At 42.3% G+C, this 19,142-nt stretch overlaps 2 protein-coding genes across 2 annotated transcripts; one reads left to right on the top strand and one right to left on the bottom strand.

Moving 5' to 3' along the window:
- Window positions 1-125: 125 nt before the first annotated feature.
- Window positions 126-13,244, bottom strand: LIAS (lipoic acid synthetase). The gene is made up of 11 exons (XM_059817576.1): window positions 13,161-13,244; window positions 12,247-12,419; window positions 11,465-11,558; window positions 10,603-10,683; window positions 10,223-10,379; window positions 9,297-9,354; window positions 8,088-8,216; window positions 5,485-5,630; window positions 3,750-3,820; window positions 2,852-2,963; window positions 126-1,831 (listed from the first exon to the last, which is right to left on the bottom strand). The coding sequence occupies exons 1-11, from the start codon at window positions 13,242-13,244 to the stop codon at window positions 1,779-1,781; spliced, it is 1,158 nt and encodes a 385-aa protein (XP_059673559.1). The 3' UTR covers window positions 126-1,778.
- A 188-nt stretch (window positions 13,245-13,432) lies between these two features.
- On the top strand, window positions 13,433-18,809 carry RPL9 (ribosomal protein L9). The gene is made up of 8 exons (XM_059817793.1): window positions 13,433-13,456; window positions 13,903-13,949; window positions 14,032-14,147; window positions 15,020-15,115; window positions 15,445-15,577; window positions 16,983-17,063; window positions 17,538-17,656; window positions 18,692-18,809. The coding sequence occupies exons 2-7, from the start codon at window positions 13,904-13,906 to the stop codon at window positions 17,642-17,644; spliced, it is 579 nt and encodes a 192-aa protein (XP_059673776.1). The 5' UTR covers window positions 13,433-13,456; window position 13,903; the 3' UTR covers window positions 17,645-17,656; window positions 18,692-18,809.
- Window positions 18,810-19,142: the final 333 nt, after the last annotated feature.

Below are 19,142 nucleotides of genomic sequence, written 5' to 3'. Positions count from 1 at the left end.
GAAGCAGGGCATTTTTTGGCTCAACGTATGCTTGGTCTTTCCAAGACTAGTGGTCAGTCGTCTTTTTTTTTTTTTAATTAAAATTTATTATTATTTTAAAATTTAATATTTTTTAATTTAAAAAAGCCTTGCCCTCCTCTCTGCCTTTACAAAGTACAGCTATTAAGACTTCTGTTTCTCTGTTCTTCATGGCTCAGGTTTCTCTTCCCTTAATTTACACTTCCATTATACTGTTTAATTAGTGCATTCCTTCTGGCTTAAGACTATTTGTCTTCATAATGCTTTAATATTGCTATACTTCATTTTGTGAAGTGTCAGTTGTCCATCACTGGCCTCAGTGGTACAATTTGATTTTTGTTGTTCATGACAATACCAACTTTCTCCTGTATATTAACTTGCTAATTAGCTGCCTTACTTCTGTCATCTTGCTGAGGGTGGCAGAGGGTTCACTCTTCTTTGTATAGACTACAGTAATTTAGACAAGTGCTATAGCCAGCCATAGGATTACTTCCATGATAAGAGTTTGGGACCAGATAACAAATTCCTGGCATGTTTCCCAAGTAACTTCACAAAGATACAGCTTAAACCACTTCAAAACCTGTATCTAATGTCCATAGACAACTGAGAATTATTAGGGAGAGAAGCACTTTGAACTACCATGACTGTAAAGAGAAGAACTTACAGCTGCTAGTATACCCTAAGCCATGCTTTTATTTCTGCTTGAGCTTAGTACCCTGTGTAATGGATTTCACATTTCATCCATGGTGCAGTTCACTTCTCTGCCTTCAGATTTAACAGCCAGACCAGGTCTTGAGGGGGCAGGTAACCAGACCAATCAAACACAACCACGACACTGTTTGTTAGACTGGGTTTTTAAGTTTCCTTTAATGGTATGACAATACCTGTGGAGAAGCACAGTACAGAATAGCAGCAGTTCTGCATACCCAAAACTGAAGAAGCACCTGTGCAACTCAGTAGGGTTTGTTACAGTCATATAACCAAATTAGGGGTGGCTCTACTAAGGCTGTTATGGCAACTCTGATTTTTTTCCATACAGTTTAAATTACATGGTATCTACACAAGGTTAATTGTCTTGCCAAAAAGGGCTCTTGTTTTCTTCAACTTGATACTTTGTGTTTACCAAGGCTCACACTTTGAGACATGCAAGCACCTGAAAAGCATTAGCTGACAGTATAGTACAGCTCATTTTCTTAAGATGCAGGTAAAGAGATACCATCTCTTGAAGGAGTATTACTGATACTTTCTCTGGTGTGGTGCAAGATAGCCCTAATATGGTCCTTCATCATGTACTCAATCTTCAGAACTCCTCTATTTCCCAGAGTCCCTGCAAGCTTGTGTTACATAATGGTAAGATACAACAAAATAACAGGTAATTCAGAAGATACTGATATTAGCATCTTTACAAGTACCTAACGGTAGCAATAGTGATGGTAGTATCAAACCTGTTTACTTAAATATATCAATTTTTTTCAGCTTGCATTTCTTCCCCCTCAGTTCCATCACTCTTTCAAAATCAGTTCTATTTATCTAATGCCTCTTTGCTGAACACTAAAAGTACTATGTAGCTGTAGCCTTGCCAGAAGGAATTAGGTAAAATGCTGTGAAGTGTTTTGGTGAGAGAAAAGTGTTCTGGGCAGATAGTAAGTTTATTCATACATCCACCATCTGGTCTTCTGCATTTCTGGAACTGAGTGTAATTATGTGCTGAAAAAAAGGATCCTTAAAGCTGGTTGCTTTAAATAGGTTCACTCTCATTTTCAAAGGGCTTTTGTCTTTCTTTTTTCTACTAAGTTCTTCAAGAAGAATTCACCTAATTAAAAGGCAAAAAAATCACCAACATGATTTGTAGGTATTTCAATGGAATAAAGCAAAACAATACACATTCTCATTTAATGCAAGTATTCTATTCTACAATATAATTGTCCTTACCGGTATTCTACAGTAATTCAATTCTACACAATAGCACTTTCAAGACATACTGCAAGGATGTAAAAAAAAAAATAATCCCAAACAAAACCCAACAACCCACCCCTCCACCTCCAAAATCCTGATTTTCCTCATGCCCAATTTTATGAAATAGCTCTGCACTGCCTTAAGTGTATCTAATTATTTCTAGGGCACTGTAAATAAGTTCTGCCTAAAGCAACAAAATTACATCACAAAGGGCCCTATTAAACCCTGAAGTGACCAAGAGGCAGAATCACTAAGGTTGGAAAAGACCTGTAAGATCATCAAGTCCAACCATCAACCCAACACCACCATGACCACTAAACCATGTCCCACAATGCCTCGTCCACACATTCCTTTAACACCTCCAGTGAGGGTGACTCCACCACTTCCCTGGGCAGCCTGTTCCAATGCTTGACCACTCTCTCAGTAAATAAATTTTTCCTAATATCCAGCCTAAACCTCCCCTGGTGCAACTTGAGGCCATTTCCTCTTGTCCTGTCGCTAGTCACTTGGGAGAAGAGACCAACACTTAGCTCACTGCGACCCCCTTTCAGGTAATTGTAGAGAGCAAAAGGAAAGTGAAAGGAATGTAAAGGAAAGCTTGCAAATTGGGTACCCTTTATCCTGCCTCACGTATTAAGTATAGTACAAACTAGGTTTAGCAAAAAATTAGCTTAAGCAGCACAGCAATTGTACAAATACCAGTTACTGTCATACTGATGCATTTAGATGACCTATAGAAAATAGTAAGTGTAAAAAATTAAAAAGGATGACTATATGAGGTGTCCTTGAGCTAAGGTGAGCTTTGTTGCATACTACTTCACCGTCTTAACTTTAAAGTGTTATGTGCTAAAGAATCTAATGCTTTTCAGTAATTTACCTGCTTTATAGGAGGAGCGCACTAAAGGCCCACTAGCAGTGTAATGGAATCCGAGATCATTTCCTACTTTTTCCCAGTACTTAAATTTTTCAGGAGTTATGTATTCCTCAACCTGAGTGAAAAGAATTCATTTTGATCAGGTATTAATGCAAAGGAAATGGCTACAGCTAGCATGTAGTGACATGAAACACAGTTATATCGCAAGTTCAAAATTTTACACTCCAAAACTTTCAGCAGTCAAGTCACAAACTGAATTTTCTTTCTGCTTTCTACAAAAAGAATGCATTTTATTTACTTTTCCTATTTAGCTGAAAAGTTTAGAATTTAATTTCTAGTTGTTGCTTTATCATTTTCTTCACTCTATTTTTGAATGGTCCTTTCAAGCAAACCTTTTTTTTGTCCAAGCTAGGAAAAAAAAAATACAATAGTCCTACAAGTCTCTTCACTAACAGTTATTTCAGTGAAACACAGTAACAGAACAGAGACTCAAGCTCTGAACAGATTACAGAACAAGTAAATGGTTATTTCCCCAGCTGAAGTGGCACCATTAAGGGACAGCCTATGAGATAGTGAAGGGGAGCTGGCTTGAGCCGTTATGTTTGAGATATACACTGAGACTCTTGTTTTCCAGAATCAAGCCTCAGCTCCAGCTGCCTCCCCGACTAATAGCAGCAAGTAGCAGTGGGAAGTCTGCAGAAGATGGAAGGGATTAGATAGCTGAGGTCATTTTTAGTGAAGAGTCCATAACAGATGAAGATCAGGTTAAACAAGGAAGGAAATTTTTCCCAACATCCACAATTAAGGTAAGGATGCATATCAAGCCTCAATTTAGAAAGAGGAAATTTGACTGTACAAGGTACAGACCATAATGCAGCCTGTAAATCAAAGATATTTTTACCTTTAGGTGACGTTTTGTTGGTTGCATGTACTGTCCGAGGGTCAAACAATCTACATCTGCTTCCCGCAATACTGTAAAAACAAAATTCCCTGTTAGTGGCAGAATGATCACACGGGATTGTCAGCAATTAGAAAACACCCTCCTTCCAAGTCTGAACAAAGGTCAGTCCACAGCACCCTGCAGGGGTTACATTCTGCTCTCCAGCAAAGGGAACTTGCAACCTCCATGAGCAGTAGCAATGTATCTCATTTTGAGCTCCACGCTGCTGCAAAACCTGAGCTATCTAGTTTAAAGCTAGAGAGAATACCATTGGACTGCACTCACATGTCTCACTGCAGAGATGACATGCTCTTGTCTTTTTTATCTTACGGCTTTTCATTGTGTCTTTAGGTCAGAGCCTTAATTTGAGAAAAAATGCATGCATGCACATACACTTGGCACCTCTCCGCTGTTTCAAGCATCTTCAGGCCAAAGAGATGCGGATAGTTCTAAATCAGGGGAAACTGCCAACATCTTTTGCCAGTTTTACACACTTAGGATGTATGTTAGTTTTGATGCCTGCAGAATCTCATGAACTTTGTCTGCTAAAATTTCAGTATATACTAGAATCAATATACAGCAAATGAGTTCAGGTAGTCTACTTACAGAGGGAAACCCAGACACCTGATAGTCAGCTAGCCTGACAAATTATGTTCATTGCAGCTAGTGGGTTATTCTGAGCAAAGGGATGGCTGAGGAATCAGATTTTGCATGAACACCTCCACATATTTTCTGGCTACTTGGGCTGGTTGCCCAATGTCAAATAGGAAGAAAAAACAGCGTTTTAATTACAGCGTTACACTCACTGTTACCCTGGAATTTCTGTTTAGATTCTGTGGTTCAGTATCAGCACATTTACATGTTCTTTAACTCATAGCCAGAGAATGGGAACAAAATTAGAGTTACTGAATTAATGTGATGGGTAACAGTTGTCTCCAAATACATTCATGGAAGTGGCCTGAAAACAAGTAGCACCAAATCTGAAATTTCATATTCTTGTGGCTAGGAAATGCTAGGCAGGAAGAATGGGAAAATCAGGAACTGTAATTTTATGGTCCAGATTGTGGGACAGCTGCAGATAAACTAGACTATAACAGTGCATTCTAAATATGGGTTGTTGTACACAAAATAAAGTAAAGTACTAGGTAGACATTCTTTCAGGATATGGGAGAAATGCCATAGGATTTATGAATTTCTTCTTACAAGCACTTTGTATTCACTTATCACTGTGAAATCATCTCCTCTTGAAAATACATTTACATGAAAATGTAAAAATATGCTACAGCTCCAAGGATAATACCTTTTTTTGCATCAGAGTAAGCTGAAATAAATTATTTTAAACAATCAGGTCTGCTATTTCTAAAAGGAATGCACAATAAGGCAACTATGTTGCAAGCCCATTATTTAAGTATTGCAAAGATAAGAACGTTAATACAGTCACACAAAGATAGTTACAATTACAATTGAAATCAACAGGATCTACCTGTCAAACTGAATCTGAAAGCCATATGAAGGCAAAATATTTCAAAGTTCCATCTTTTTTAACCAAACTTTTTTTTTTCCCCCTAAAGCTTAGAAAACATTTCCTGCATCAGCAAAATGATTTGCAAGTAGAGGCAAAGATGCTTACAACTGTTTTCCAACACAATAAAATTCATACCTGTGAATTTTCGCATCTATTTCAACACCAACTTACATTTCATTGTGGAATACACTTGTTCATCTGTCTCGCCTAGCCCCAACATAATGGAGGTTTTAGAAACGACACCGGGCTGGACCTCTTTAGCGTGCTTCAGCACACGTACGGATTGCTCAAAGCTGGCTCGGGGATCACGGACCTTCCTTTTCGTATTTTCAGCACAAGGGGAAAAAATGCATGAAGAGGTGCACAGAAGTTAGAGATGCCAAGAAAGGTGCGTTCTGCTAGTTTCTACAAAGTGAAAAGGGCAATTTAGAGGTTTTAGCTGTTTAGTTTGACACCGGCTGAAAACGCCCCCAAGCATCACAAGCGACAGGACGCGCCCCCGTTCAATGCTGGTTTGAGCACCAAAGCCGGGCTCCCCGGCCCCAGGGCGCCGGCTGCAGCCACCCTGCCCCGCACGGCCCCCGCCCAGCCGCACCCCGACGGCGGAGGCGAGGAGGCGGGCTGAGGCGCGGCTCCCCCGGCCCAGCGCGGCGGCGGCCCGGGGAGGGGCGACACCGCCCGAGGGCCGCCGCGGGGGCCGGGGCGCGGCGGGGCGCGGCGCGGGCGCCCTCTGCCGGTGGGCGGCGGGCACGGCGGCGGCGCCGCGCGCGGGGCAGTCTGGGAGTGGGTCCGGCCGGCGGCGCGCCCCGCGCCATTTCGCCCTGCCCCGTCAGCCCAGCCTCGGCCGGCACTGGCAGCGGCAGCTTCAGCGCGGATCTAAATCACAGAATTACAGACTCGTTTCGGTTCAAAAAGACCCTTAAGACCACCGAGTCCAACGGTAAACCTAACACTGCCAAGTCCACCACCAAACCATGTCCCTGAGCACCACGTCTACATGTCTTTTAAATACCTCCAGGGATGGTGACTCCACCACCTCCCTGGGCAGCCTGTTCCAGTGCTTGACAACCCCTTCAGTGAAGAAATTTTTCATACTACCCAGTCTAAACCTCCCCTGACACAACTTGAGGCCATTTGCTCTAGTCCTGTCACTCATCACTTGGGAGAAGAGGCCAACACCCACCTCTCTGCAACCTCCTTTCAGGTAGTTGTAGAGAGTGATGAGGTCTCCCCTCAGCCTCCTCTTCTCCAGACTGAACAACCCCAGCTCCCTCAGCCGCTCCTCATAAGACTTGTGCTCCAGACCCCTCACCAGCTTCGTCGCCCTTCTCTGGACACGCTCCAGCGCCTCAATGTCCTTCTTGGAGTGAGGGGCCCAAAACTGAACACAGGATTCGAGGTGTGGCCTCACCAGAGCCGAGTACAGAGGCATGATCACCTCCCTGCTCCTGCTGGCCACACCATTTCTGATACAGGCCAGGATGCCGTTGGCCTTCTTGGCCACCTGGGCACACTGCTGGCTCATATTCAGCCGGCTGTCAACCAGCACCCCCAGGTCCTTTTCTGTGGGACAGCTTTCCAGCCACTCGTCCCCAAGCCTGTAGCGTTGCATGGGGTTGTTGTGACCCAAGTGCAGGACTCAGCACTTGGGCTTGGCCCATCGATCCAGCCTGTCCAGACCCCTCTGCAGAGCCTTCCCACCCTCAAGCTGATGAACACTCCCGCCCAACTTGTCAGCTGCAAACTTACCAAGGGTGCACTCAATCCCCTCATCCAGGTCATTGATAAAGGCATTAAACAGAACTGGCCCCAACACCGAGCCCTGGGGAACATCACTTGTGACCGGCTGCCAACTGGATTTAACTCCATTCACCACAACCCTTTGGGCCCATCCAGCCAGTTTTTTACCCAGCGAAGAGTGTGCCCACCCAAGCCATGAGCACCCAGTTTGTCCAGGAGAATGCTGTGGGAAATGGTGTCAAAGGCTTTACTGAAGTCCAGGCAAACAATATCCACAGCCTTTCCCTTATCACTAAGCGGGTCACCTTGTCATAGAAGATCAGGTTAGTCAAGCAGGACTTGCCTTTCATAAACCCATGCTGACTGGGCCTGATCACCTGGTTGTCCTGTACATGACATGTGATGGCACTCAAGATGATCTGCTCCATTAACCTTGCCCAGCACCAAGGTCAGACTGACAGGCCTGTAGCTCCCCAGCCCTTCTCGTAGATAGGCATCACATTTGCTAACCTCCAGTCAACTGGCACCTCCCCGGTTAGCCAGGACTGCTGATAGAGGATGGAAAGTGGCTTGGTGAGCACTTCCGCCAGCTCCCTCAGTACCCTTGGGTGGATCCCATCCAGCCCCATAGGCTTGTGGGTGTCTAAGTGGTGTAGCAGGTCGCTAACCATTTCCCCTTGGATTGTGGGGGCTTCATTCTGCTCCCCATCCCTATCTTCCAGCTCAGGGGGCTGGGTACCCAGAGAACAACTGGTTTTACTATTAAAGACTGAGGCAAAGAAAGCATTAAGTACCTCAGCCTTTTCCTCATCCTTTGCCACTATGTTTCCCCCCACATCCAATCAAGGATGCAGATTCTCCTCAGCCCTCCTTTTGTTGCTAATGTATTTATAGAAACATTTTTTACTGTCTTTTATGGCAGTAGCCAGATTAAGATGGCTCCAACTAACCCTTTCACAAAAAGTCCTTTTACAAAAGCCCTTGTCTGTTTATACTTTCTTCTGCTTCCATTTATACATACTGCTATTGCTTACCTCTGTAATTCTGGCACCGTCTCCACATTGTGGGCATACACATCCAGTCCCGATAACACTACTTTCTCCACAGCCCTAAGGTCCCCTCGAAAATCGGGAGTTAGGCATTCTACCAGGATTTTTGAATTCCTGAAAAGGAGAGACAAAATGAACACAGCTATGGGATTTGTGTCACTGTTGCTAAAAAGCTCAATATAGCATAAAACCCCAAAACAGAACTAAATAAATGACGCTCTGATAAGCAATGCAAAGTTAATTCAGGATACATTTGTAAAACAACAGATTTCTGCAAATAGTTGTATTACAATTCTAAAAAAAACCCATGTGTTTAATTCCTGATTTTACTGGATGTAAGCTGAAATAGAATGAAAGTCAAATAATATAAAAACCATTGCAACAGTCTCACATTTACTGTTTATATGTGATTTTCTGTGTGTCTTTGTTGCAGGTTAACTTATCAATATTTTTAACCTAAGTGTAATATCATAGCTCCAAAATACAGAGGAGCTATAATCCTGCCTACTGGGATAGGAGACTCTCCATTATTGCCCTGGAATCTAATCTTGGTGTACAGGAGCCAGAATTCAGCTCAGAAAGGCAGGTGGGGAAAACTGCAGGAACCTTTCAAGTACCAAGATACACTGGATGAAGACTTAAATGAGGTTATACAAATTAAATCTGCAGGTAGACAAGTATCCTATCAAATGGCATACAGGGCACCGATGCAGAGAGTGAAGGCGGCACAGCTAGGGAAAGTAGGAAGGTAAAATCACAGACTTAGAAACAGCCATTGTGGGAAAACACAAAGCAATCTGATCACTGCTGAAAGAGAAACCTGACTTCTGTTGTAATGTGGTGACACTGTTATCTAAATCCAGTGTTTGAGCCCCAAGCTTCAAGAATGAACATACCTCAAAACTATGTACTCATTTCCTGGTAAACCAGCTGCATGGTCAAAGAAATAATCCAGTGCTTAGCTTTAAATAAGCCTGGGCTAAACTGGAAATGCGTCCAAATTCAAAATACTTTGGGGCCATTATATAAGAAAGATGAAAAACAGGGGGGAAAAAAAAAAAGGGGACATAGATAGGCTAAAGGCAGACTTTTGTATTTGCATGGCTGCTGGAATAATCCAGCTAAAGGTAGTTTTGAATATGCAGTACTACATTCTAAACTTCTAATAATAATAGTAATACATTAATGACATACCTTTCTTTCAGATGAGAGACTGTCTTTGCAAAGTGTTCTGCTCCACCATCAGGCATATCTAGAAGCATTTCAATTATTCAGTTAACTTTTCAGTTTAAGAAATGTATTTACTTATTAGCAAAGCCACAAAAAACCTACAGAGTCAAATTTAAATGCAAACTAATAAAGCATTCAAACCCCAGTCTTATCTTACCACTTATGCCAAAGGTTTACAACAGACATTCTACCAAGCCTTGTTCTGCACAAAGTCTAACTGTGATCGTCTAGGGCAGACTTCAGATGTTTACTCCGAATTTACCTGCTAGGTTCACTGTCAGCCTCAGCACAGAATGGCTTTATCTATTTATGTTTTTGGTCTGAGAAACAGTTCTACAAAAATTGATATATATATATATTATTGCTCTTTTATTGTAAGCCACTTTGAAGCTACTGGACTTTCCACCAAAGTATACTGAACAGTCTTTACAATGGTTTTCCCTACCTGTGTGGTGTCATCACAAAGGAGCTACTACAACCTTAGAAAAAGGCAACTTTCAGCTTGTTACGTATAATATATTCCAGGTTTAGTTTTTGGAAGGAAGCTCTGTAATGATATTGTATATGAATGCTTGTGGGTGGTTTTTTTGCTAATCAACTAATAGAACATGGCGTATCTGTATGCATTTTGCAAAAAACGAGTTATAAAATATTTAGTATTGTAATATTCTTGTTGTTTAGTAACAGTGTAACTTCTGTTATATTTTACCAGATATAGAGAAATACTAAGAATATGTAGAAACTTTCCAAAGTTTCAGCACTGTCCACTCCTTTAAAATAGCAATCCTCAACAATTGCGCTGAGTGATAAACGTTTATTGAGATCTGTGTTTACCCCATGTAATACATATGAGAGCTTAGACTGGAAGAGATGAGAGACAACATACTAACCGTCCCTGTCCACAGACGTCAATACAACATAATCCAAGCCCCACTCAGCTATAGCCTTTGCTGTGTTGTAAGGCTCCTTGGGATCCAGTGGAGGTGGATTTTTTGCTGTCTTTACTGAACAAAATCTGCAACCTCTAGTGCATGTGTCACCCATCAGCTGAAACAAGAAAGACATTCCTACCTTTACATTGTACACATCGCTATTGCTTAGCTGAGAAACAGCTGCATAAGCTAGATCAGATAAATCCTAATACTAAGCAAAACAATGAGGATGGTGATTTAATTTCTTGTAATAAACCCACACTACAGCAGAGATCCAACGATACACTACAAACAGCTCAAACATTAATAGAATACTTAAGAAATAGTCAATGGCTTACCATAATAGTAGCTGTAGCTGTAGCATATTCACCACCTCCCCAGCATTCTCCAATGTTGGGACACCGTGCTTCTTCACATACCTAAAGTTAAAAGACAGTAATGTACCTGTCTTTTCTCAATGTTGTTACTGAAAATTGTATTATTGATCAATTTCAATAGTAGTCTACAAAAAACCCGTAATTCCTTCTGTGATAAATGAGATTAACAGAGTTACATGTTGTTCTGTAAGAAGTCAGTGGAACAGCTAGGAAGAGAAGAATTGTTTCCTGACATCCATTACCACTCTCTTCCCGTACTTCACAACTCTGAAAACTCCTCAACCATGTAACTGCCTTATTAATTAGAACAGATTGTCACTAACAATTTAAATTTAAAAATTGATAAAATGTTCACAAAATGTATGATGCATCAAAGCATGACCTTACACTGAAAAACAAAAAAAAGAAAAAGGAAAATACTCTCCATGCATACCCACCACTTTTTGCCATCTGGAAGGTATATTTAATGAAATACATATATTTCCAGAATTTCTTTTCATGCAAAACATGTATGTAACGCTGAAATTGTGTGTGTTTCCATTAAAAACAGTCACACATAGCATCTTCTGATCTCTTTGGTGTTGCAAGTAGTAAACCCTAGTATTTAAAATCACAGCAGGAAAAACATTAAATACTCTGTTGGATTTGCCTTCATTCTTTACGGGTAAAATTCACTGCTGGCAAAAAGGATCAGCATTGGGCTTGGTTTCAGCATTGAAGATCATGCAAGACATGGTTTCTACCTGTCCTCCACAAAAAATAATTCTCTGTCTGTAAAAAATGCCTTATTTCTACAGGAAAACTTGGTTGGTACTAGATTTACCGTATGAAGATTTAAATTTCTCAAGGTATTCTTTAGTTTATTGTAGTTCTTTCCTATGGGAATCTTTGTTTTCAGCCATGGAGGAAGTCGCAGCCTGAATAACATAAAGCAAACATAAAAATTAATAAGTTATTTACATGGTAAGCTTCCATTAATTTCATAGATCCACTTTAATTTGTTACAGATACCAACCAGAAAAGGTTCCTTGAAAACTGACGCAACTCAGCAACCAATATTAACATCAATCATAGTCATAACGGACTTCTCTCTTCCATGTTTACCATCATCTCAACATTCAAGAGTAGGAGTTTGTTGTCATTGGAAGGTTTAAAACTGTTAACTGTACCGGTGGGATTTAATAGTGCCGCACTGGAGACTGCAAGAATTAGTGGCAGTGTATGTTACACAGCTAGCACTAAGTCTGATCAAATTTGTATCTGGAAATATGGGTGTTTTAAGCATTTTTTTAATTTAGTCTTCATTTTTTGTTTTACTCTATCAAGAATATTTTTCAACACCAAAGTAGGGTACACTCACCTACTGACGTATATTTGTAATTTAATACAGCCCAGCACAGGCACTCAGGTGAGAAAATACCACCGTGTCTTTATGTTTTGTTACGCATTTGAAGTTAATGTGTTTGTTCTTTCTTGAAAAATTATGAAATTGGCAAGCCAGTATGACAGAATTTAATAAAAATACATTGTATACATTTTGTGGTTAATACTAAACATGCAAGATACCGCATGGAAGCAACTACAGTTGTTTAAAATCACAATTACCTTTCTCCTTTCTGACGCTTTAAATTGCCTTTATACTCAGCCCACGCGCTCTTGTCTGACAAATCTCCAGATACAAAGTCTTGTAAGTCTGGTCCATTTTGCAGAAACTCTTTTTTTTCCTCTGGCAAAGAACCTGATGTTCTGTACTGGTGACACACATGGCTCCCAGAGACCTAAAAGAAGCAACACTGTAATTTATGGAATTATAAACATACTAGCATTATATAGTAAATAACTACTTGTCCTTTTGGTGGCTAATGTACACTTTGTGTAAGCATTTTCCCCATTGCTTTTAAGATAAGGATATAATTCTCTTACTCATTTTCAGGCACGTGAAACAGACATAAAGCATGATCTCTTCCAAAACACTTCAATACCAAACTAAGTTACATAGCTTTTGGATATAGGTAACATTGTACGGATTAATTTGAGATTTCGGGGCTGAAAAACAAGACGCCGAGAGGATTAACCGTTCGCTGCCGAGTCAGTTAGGGAGGGAGGTTATTCCGACGGAAACGCAGCGCAAGGCGGGCTCTCGGAAGCGGGGCTGGAAGCGGACGGGCTCCGCCGCGCCGTCCGCCGAGAGCGCCTGTGTGCGCGCGGGCAGAGCAGCTCCCCGGCTGCCTCGCGCCCCAACACCGCCGCCGCGGGGCTGGGGACGGCCCTTCCCGGGCTCGGCCCGCGGTGAACCACCGCCGTCACGCCCCACGGCCCGGCCAGGCGGCTCGCAGCCGTCAAGAGAGGAGCTCGGACAACGGCAGCGCCTTATGCCGCCACGACGCGCCCCGTCCCCTCACCGGGGGACCGTCCCGAGGTCTCCTTTCTGCCGAGCCGCAACGCCCGCCCCCGAACGCTTGGCAGCTCGCTGTCCGGCACCCCCTGCGGCACACGGCCCTGACACGGCGCTGACTCACCCGTCCCTGGGGCCCCAGCAGCAGCCGCCGGGCGGCCGTGGAAGCGGCGGCCCCGCGGCAGCGGCCCCGCGGCAGCAGCGACATGGCGGCGCCCGCGAAGCAGCCGGCCCGGCTCGCCTGGCCGGCCCGATCGGTCCTCTCGGCGCTCGGCCACCTCAATCAGCTCACGCGCATCGGGCCTCGGCTACTTTTGTCTCTTTGACGGCTACCTTGGCGTGATGACGTCAAGGGGCCGGAGCGGCTACAAGTACGTGATGACGTCAAACGCTGCCTCTTTTCGCTCTGCCCGCTGCGAGGTGAGGCGCGAGTCGGTGGCGGCATCCAGGGCCATCCACCGCGGGCAGCCCCCCGAGCGCCCCGCCCGGGCGCGGGCAGCCTCCCGGGACGGCGCCGGGCCGAGCCGCCGCGTCCTGTCCCAAGTCCTGCGGGAGGGAAGCCCCGGGCTGGCGCCTTCCCCTGTCCCCCCTCCCCCGGCGGTTCTGGGCCCGCGCTGGGCCCCGCTGTGGAGTTGAGCGCTGAGGCCGCCGTTTCTCGCCGCTTCTCTAGGGCCTGGGCGGGACGTGTCAGTGTTGGAAGCGGAGCCCGGCGCCGTGGCCGTTCAGCGGTGGCAAACGGGGTGGGGGCATCGGGTCGGCGCTCCGTAGTTGCGCGTTCCGGGGTACGTGCCGGGGGGGAGCGGAAAGGGTGTGGAGAAAGGGCCTTGCCTTGAGAGTCTGCAGCTCCTTTCGGTTGTCCTTTGTAGAATGAAGACCATTCTCAGCAACCAGACCGTTGACATCCCCGAGCAAGGTACGTCTGAGCGTGCGTTTGGAAGGCGTTTTGTGGTGCTGACCCCGCAGCCGGTTAACGTGCGTCTGCCTTTGATTTCCAGTCAGTGTTTCACTGAAGGGCCGGACAGTCATTGTAAAGGGCCCCAGAGGAACTTTGCGAAGGGATTTCAACCACATCAATGTGGAGCTCTCCCTCCTGGGAAAGAAACACAAGAAGGTGAGTGCTGCGGAGGTCGTTTCTCTGCCCAGAGAGGGAGGGTAGCTTTATAGGTAGCTTTAAAACTTCTTGGTAGTGCAGGAAATTGAACCAAAATTTTTAGCTGCAGATAAGTTGTTTAATTTTTCGCTTGTTTCTGTGTTTTCTGAAAGAGGCTGGTCTCATGGGGCCTTGGGACCTACTTGGGAACTGTGGAAAGTGCTGTGATATGTTGGAGTAAATTTGTTGATGGATTTTGTTTTGTAGTTACTGGGAAGGGGATTGATCGTTACATGCTGTGTTTTATAAACTGGCTAGTTTTAGCTAAATAAAACTAAATTCCTAATTTAATTCCCAGATTTGGCAAGTTACATCAGGAAAGCAGATGTTTTCTAAATAAATGCATAATATTTTTGTACCATCTTAAAAACTACAAAAAAAGGGGAAGAGTGGCTGATTTCAGCTACTTTTTCACATGTATCTAGTGTTTCATTAAAACACTGGACCCCCACACAGTGTTTGAATAAAAAGTTCATAGATAATGCCTAGGAGACTGACTTCGGAACGACCTGTTCAGTGTTTAGTATTTGATAAAACATCTTTCAGCTTAAGATGTCAGAATATCTATCACAGCTTCTTGGAAGATTTGTTAGTCATGAAATACAGAAAAAAAATATTTCTCATATGTTTGGAGGTGAAGACTTAAAAGACTTGAGCTAGGTGGGCTTTTAATAGTCTTTCAAAGAAACAGAATATCTTTGTGCTTTTGTTAGGAGGGCTTTTAAGACGTTTACCTGAGCTTCTCACTCTTAGTTTGTCACAAAAACATTTCACTTCTAGTTTTGAAGTGTAGCTGAAAGCTTTGTTAATTCTGTTTATTTTTTTTAATACAGCTACGTGTTGACAAGTGGTGGGGTAACAGAAAGGAGCTGGCGACAGTTCGCACAATTTGCAGCCATGTACAGAACATGATCAAGGGTGTTACACTGGTGAGTTTTATTTTGAAGTAGGATAACTCGTGTCATTTTTGTAACTGACAGCGATAGCCTTTTACTTTAGTGAGAGCTTTTGTAAACATCCAAGATGTAGCTTTCTCTCTCTGTGTCTCTTTTTTTCCTTGCATGTGCTGTCAAACAAGTTCTGCAGGTGGAAGAAAGCATGAACAATAAACTCTGGATGTCTCTTGGGCTCAGTGGCTTGCCCTTGTTAAGAAACTATTTTCATTATATTTTGGTTTTAGATATCTTCAGTAAGCTGTACGCATCTGTTTTACCTTTGGATGCATTCTGCTTCCAATATCTGATGTCCTTTATCCTAGGGCTTTCGTTACAAGATGAGGTCAGTGTACGCTCACTTCCCCATCAATGTAGTTATACAGGATAATGGCTCACTTGTTGAAATCCGAAACTTCTTGGGAGAGAAGTACATTCGCAGAGTGCGTATGAGGCCAGGTGAGCATATCTGGAGATGTACTTTGCTATTTCTAACTAGGATTTCTAAATGATTTTCTTTGGGTACTGGCACCGATAACAGGAGATGGTGAATGATTGTTGAAGCAGCATTTGCCTGTCTGGATTTATGTAATCTTATGATATCTTTGCCGCTATTTAGATTTATTATTAATAATGTTTTTGTAATTTATTTTTAGTAATGACAGATAGCTCATAGCTGATAACTAGTTAGAGCTAGATGTTGTAATATGAGTTACAAGGAGCCCGGTGTTCCCTTTCATCATAGTGAGATCTTGACAGTGTTTGTAGTTCGTAAACTGTGCATGCTCAATTCTAGATTTGTGTTTTAAACATTGTAAATGAACTAGTCTCACACCACATCACATTTTTGGTCTTTGAGTGTTCTCGTATTTTGAATTTCCTGATTGTCTAGGAGCACATATGATAAACCTCAAAATTATCTTAGTTGTGGGTTTTACGTCTTCCATGTTTGGAGTTTTAGCAAGATGTCTAGCAGAGCAGGCATTTGATGGAGCTTGTTAAAGTTCAAAAGGAGGATGCAAAACATGCCGTAAACACAGTTACCTTAAGACTGTAGGGAAAACTTCCCATATCAATTTTTTTGATAGTACCACTTCTGGTGAAGGTATGGGTAAGAATATTTAGTGTGACTGATGGTGTTTTGGGGTGGCTTTAGATGAAAGCATCAGACTTGTCCAAAACCACTGGTAGATACAGTGCAGAGTTACTTATGGTGTCTTTGATTTACTGTGGGATATTAAGGGTGGTTTGATTTTTGTGAGTCAGCATTTACTTCAAAGATACTAAAGTGCTGGCTTAAAATCTAACATCTATTGACTAAATATATCAAATTACAAACATGTACTTGGGTTATTCTTCTTGCAAATGAAAGTTGCCTGTTAGACTCTTGAATGTCCTAGTGTTTACCCCGTGTAAGTATTTGCAGTGTTGCTAGCGTGAGCATGGTGCTTGACATGTCAGGGGCATGCTTTTTTTAATGACTCTTTATTAGGTTTAATCCAGTTTTGTCTTAATAGACATGAGAATATGGAAAATGGCACCACCTAGCTGACGAAGCCATGCTGGCTAAATCTCTGGCTTATATACAGTGTTGGTGATTAATGCTGTAATGTAGTAACATTTAAGTAGAGGTATCACTTAGTCGCTTTCAGTGCAGAGCATGACATGCACTAATCTTTGTGTGCTGAAACTGTGTGAGGGAGGACAATCCTTGAAAGGATTTGGGGGACTCTTTTAACAAAGTTAATTATTGCCCAGAATACTGCTTTCTGAACCTGTAAATTGGGACAGGACACGAGTACTGTTTCTTTACTATGCTTAACATCTCACCAAAGATGTCGATTGTGCGTTTTCCTTTCTGTAGGTGTATCCTGTGCAGTATCTCAAGCCCAGAAAGATGAGCTGATCCTTGAAGGGAATGACATCGAACTGGTCTCCAATTCAGGTTTGTGATGTAGATGTGTGGGAAGATAAAATGATATGGCCACTTTGATATGAAGATGTCAGCTTAGCAAACTGTGTTTTTCTTACACCCTGAGGTAAACAACAGCTCAGAATTTTTTGTCCTCTAGTCACCGCAATTGCTTTTCATAGTTTCTTAAGCTTTTTCTAAACTTAGAGATGTGTTTACAAGTTGACACAACCTTTTTTTGAGTCAGTATTGATGGCCTTTTTGGCACCAAACTTTTCAGCTTTTCAGTTGTACCAAGTGTGCAGTAATAAACTCACTGCCCTGAGTTGCCAAGACAGGCTCAATGAAATGCATTCTGTTTTCATTAGAACTGCCAGGGTTTCAAGTTGGTAATTCCATTCTCTGGGTGACAGTTTCATATGTTAGTTGAAATATTGGAGAGTAAACAAAGGCTACCTGTTGGCTTGGACCTCTTGCTTTGTGCTAATGGCCTTGCTTTGTCTGCAGCTGCCTTGATCCAGCAAGCCACTACAGTCAAGAACAAGGATATCAGGAAATTCTTGGATGGTATCTATGTCTCCGAGAAAGGAACAGTACAGCAGGCAGATGAGTAAAACTTGTAATAGGTTGGTATCATCTTATGCAGATCGTACATCTTTGTGTAGAGACGGTTACTCAGTCTGGACTTGACAGCCTTACCTGCTTTAACAGGGCTGTGGTTAAGCAGATTCCAAACAGGGATGCAGTTGTGCTTGTAAAAGGCATTATAAGAGGTATCACAAAACTTAAATTTTGTTAGGTCTCTTGAGGACAGCTTGCCATCTCTCATCAACTTGGTATTATGCTACTGTATGGAGAAATACGAACTCTCAAGTGCTGTATTCTGTGCTGTGCATGCTGCTTATGATGGTGACTGAGAATTTAAAACCAGCTGATGTAGCATGACAGACCGGTTTATAGCTATTCACAGAGAAGACTTTCTTTAGTTTAATGTTCCTCCTGGTTGGACCCTGACTTGAATAAAAAAAAGTGATGAGCACATAATTTATATATAAAGGTCTTCTGTGTGGTTTGTGTGTAAATGCTTGTAAACAAAGGTCAATTTAGCAAGGACAACTGTTTAACATTGTGTATGTACATCTGTTACTGAAGTTGAGTACAAGGATTTTGGGGATTATTTAAGAATTTTAACCGCTAAAGGAATTTGATGCATTTCAGCTATGTATGATTCCATACCTGGTACAGAACACTTGTGCAGGATGAGTCAGGCTGACTTGCAAATAAAATAGGTGGTGTGCGCCCTCTGAACCTAAGCTTGAGACAGGGTGCAGATGAAGTGAGTTTCATAAACTAAATTTTTTTTTTTTATTGCCAGCCAGGTACCAGACTCTTTCAAGCTACTGAAAAAATAATTGCTGGTGCTGTTCTGAGTTCCTTGAGATGGAACAACTTGTTACCTGCTTGTTAAACAGTCAAGCTGTTGTGTTTGAAGGCATCTTTAAGTAATCTTGTCTGAATAAAATTAAGCAAATTATTTCAGCTATTAATATCTGTCTGGCATTAAAACTATCAGATAAATTAACTTGTCATGTCTATAAACTTTGAATTTCAGATTTTCAGTGCTAAAACCTTTCTAAAAGCTCTTAACTTTTTATTTATAGTTGTCTGGATCCTGAAACCAACCACCGTGAGACATTGTATCAGCAAGTACCAGCTTGAAGAATCCGATAAAAAACCCAAACACCTTGAGAGGTTTAATAAAATAAAACATACTTCATATCTTGGCCTCTTTTTTTTTTTTTTTTAAGAACTAAATGGTGATTCTGTGAACCTGTTCAAGATCTTCAGCTTCTGGAGAAGCAGATTGTCGCAGGGTAATGCAAGATAATGTTAGCACTGTGTATACGTTGCTTTTACCAGCCTCTGAGAATGTTCAGACTGAATGAAGTCTGATGGTTTGGAAAACTCGTGCTGGTGGAGTGTGCACCCAGCGTGTAAAGTCATGAAGTGGTAGTTTTAAATCATAGCATTAAGAAATGGAAAAAGCATTGTTCTCGCAGAAAGGAGACTTTCTCACAGAAAGCGTTCTTTCACATCATTTCAGAATCTCAA

Source organism: Gavia stellata, chromosome 5 (assembly GCF_030936135.1).
Source record: "Gavia stellata isolate bGavSte3 chromosome 5, bGavSte3.hap2, whole genome shotgun sequence".
NCBI lineage: Eukaryota > Metazoa > Chordata > Aves > Gaviiformes > Gaviidae > Gavia > Gavia stellata.
The sequence above is the reverse complement of the archived record's forward strand: the minus strand, read 5'-3'. Positions and strand labels throughout refer to the sequence as shown.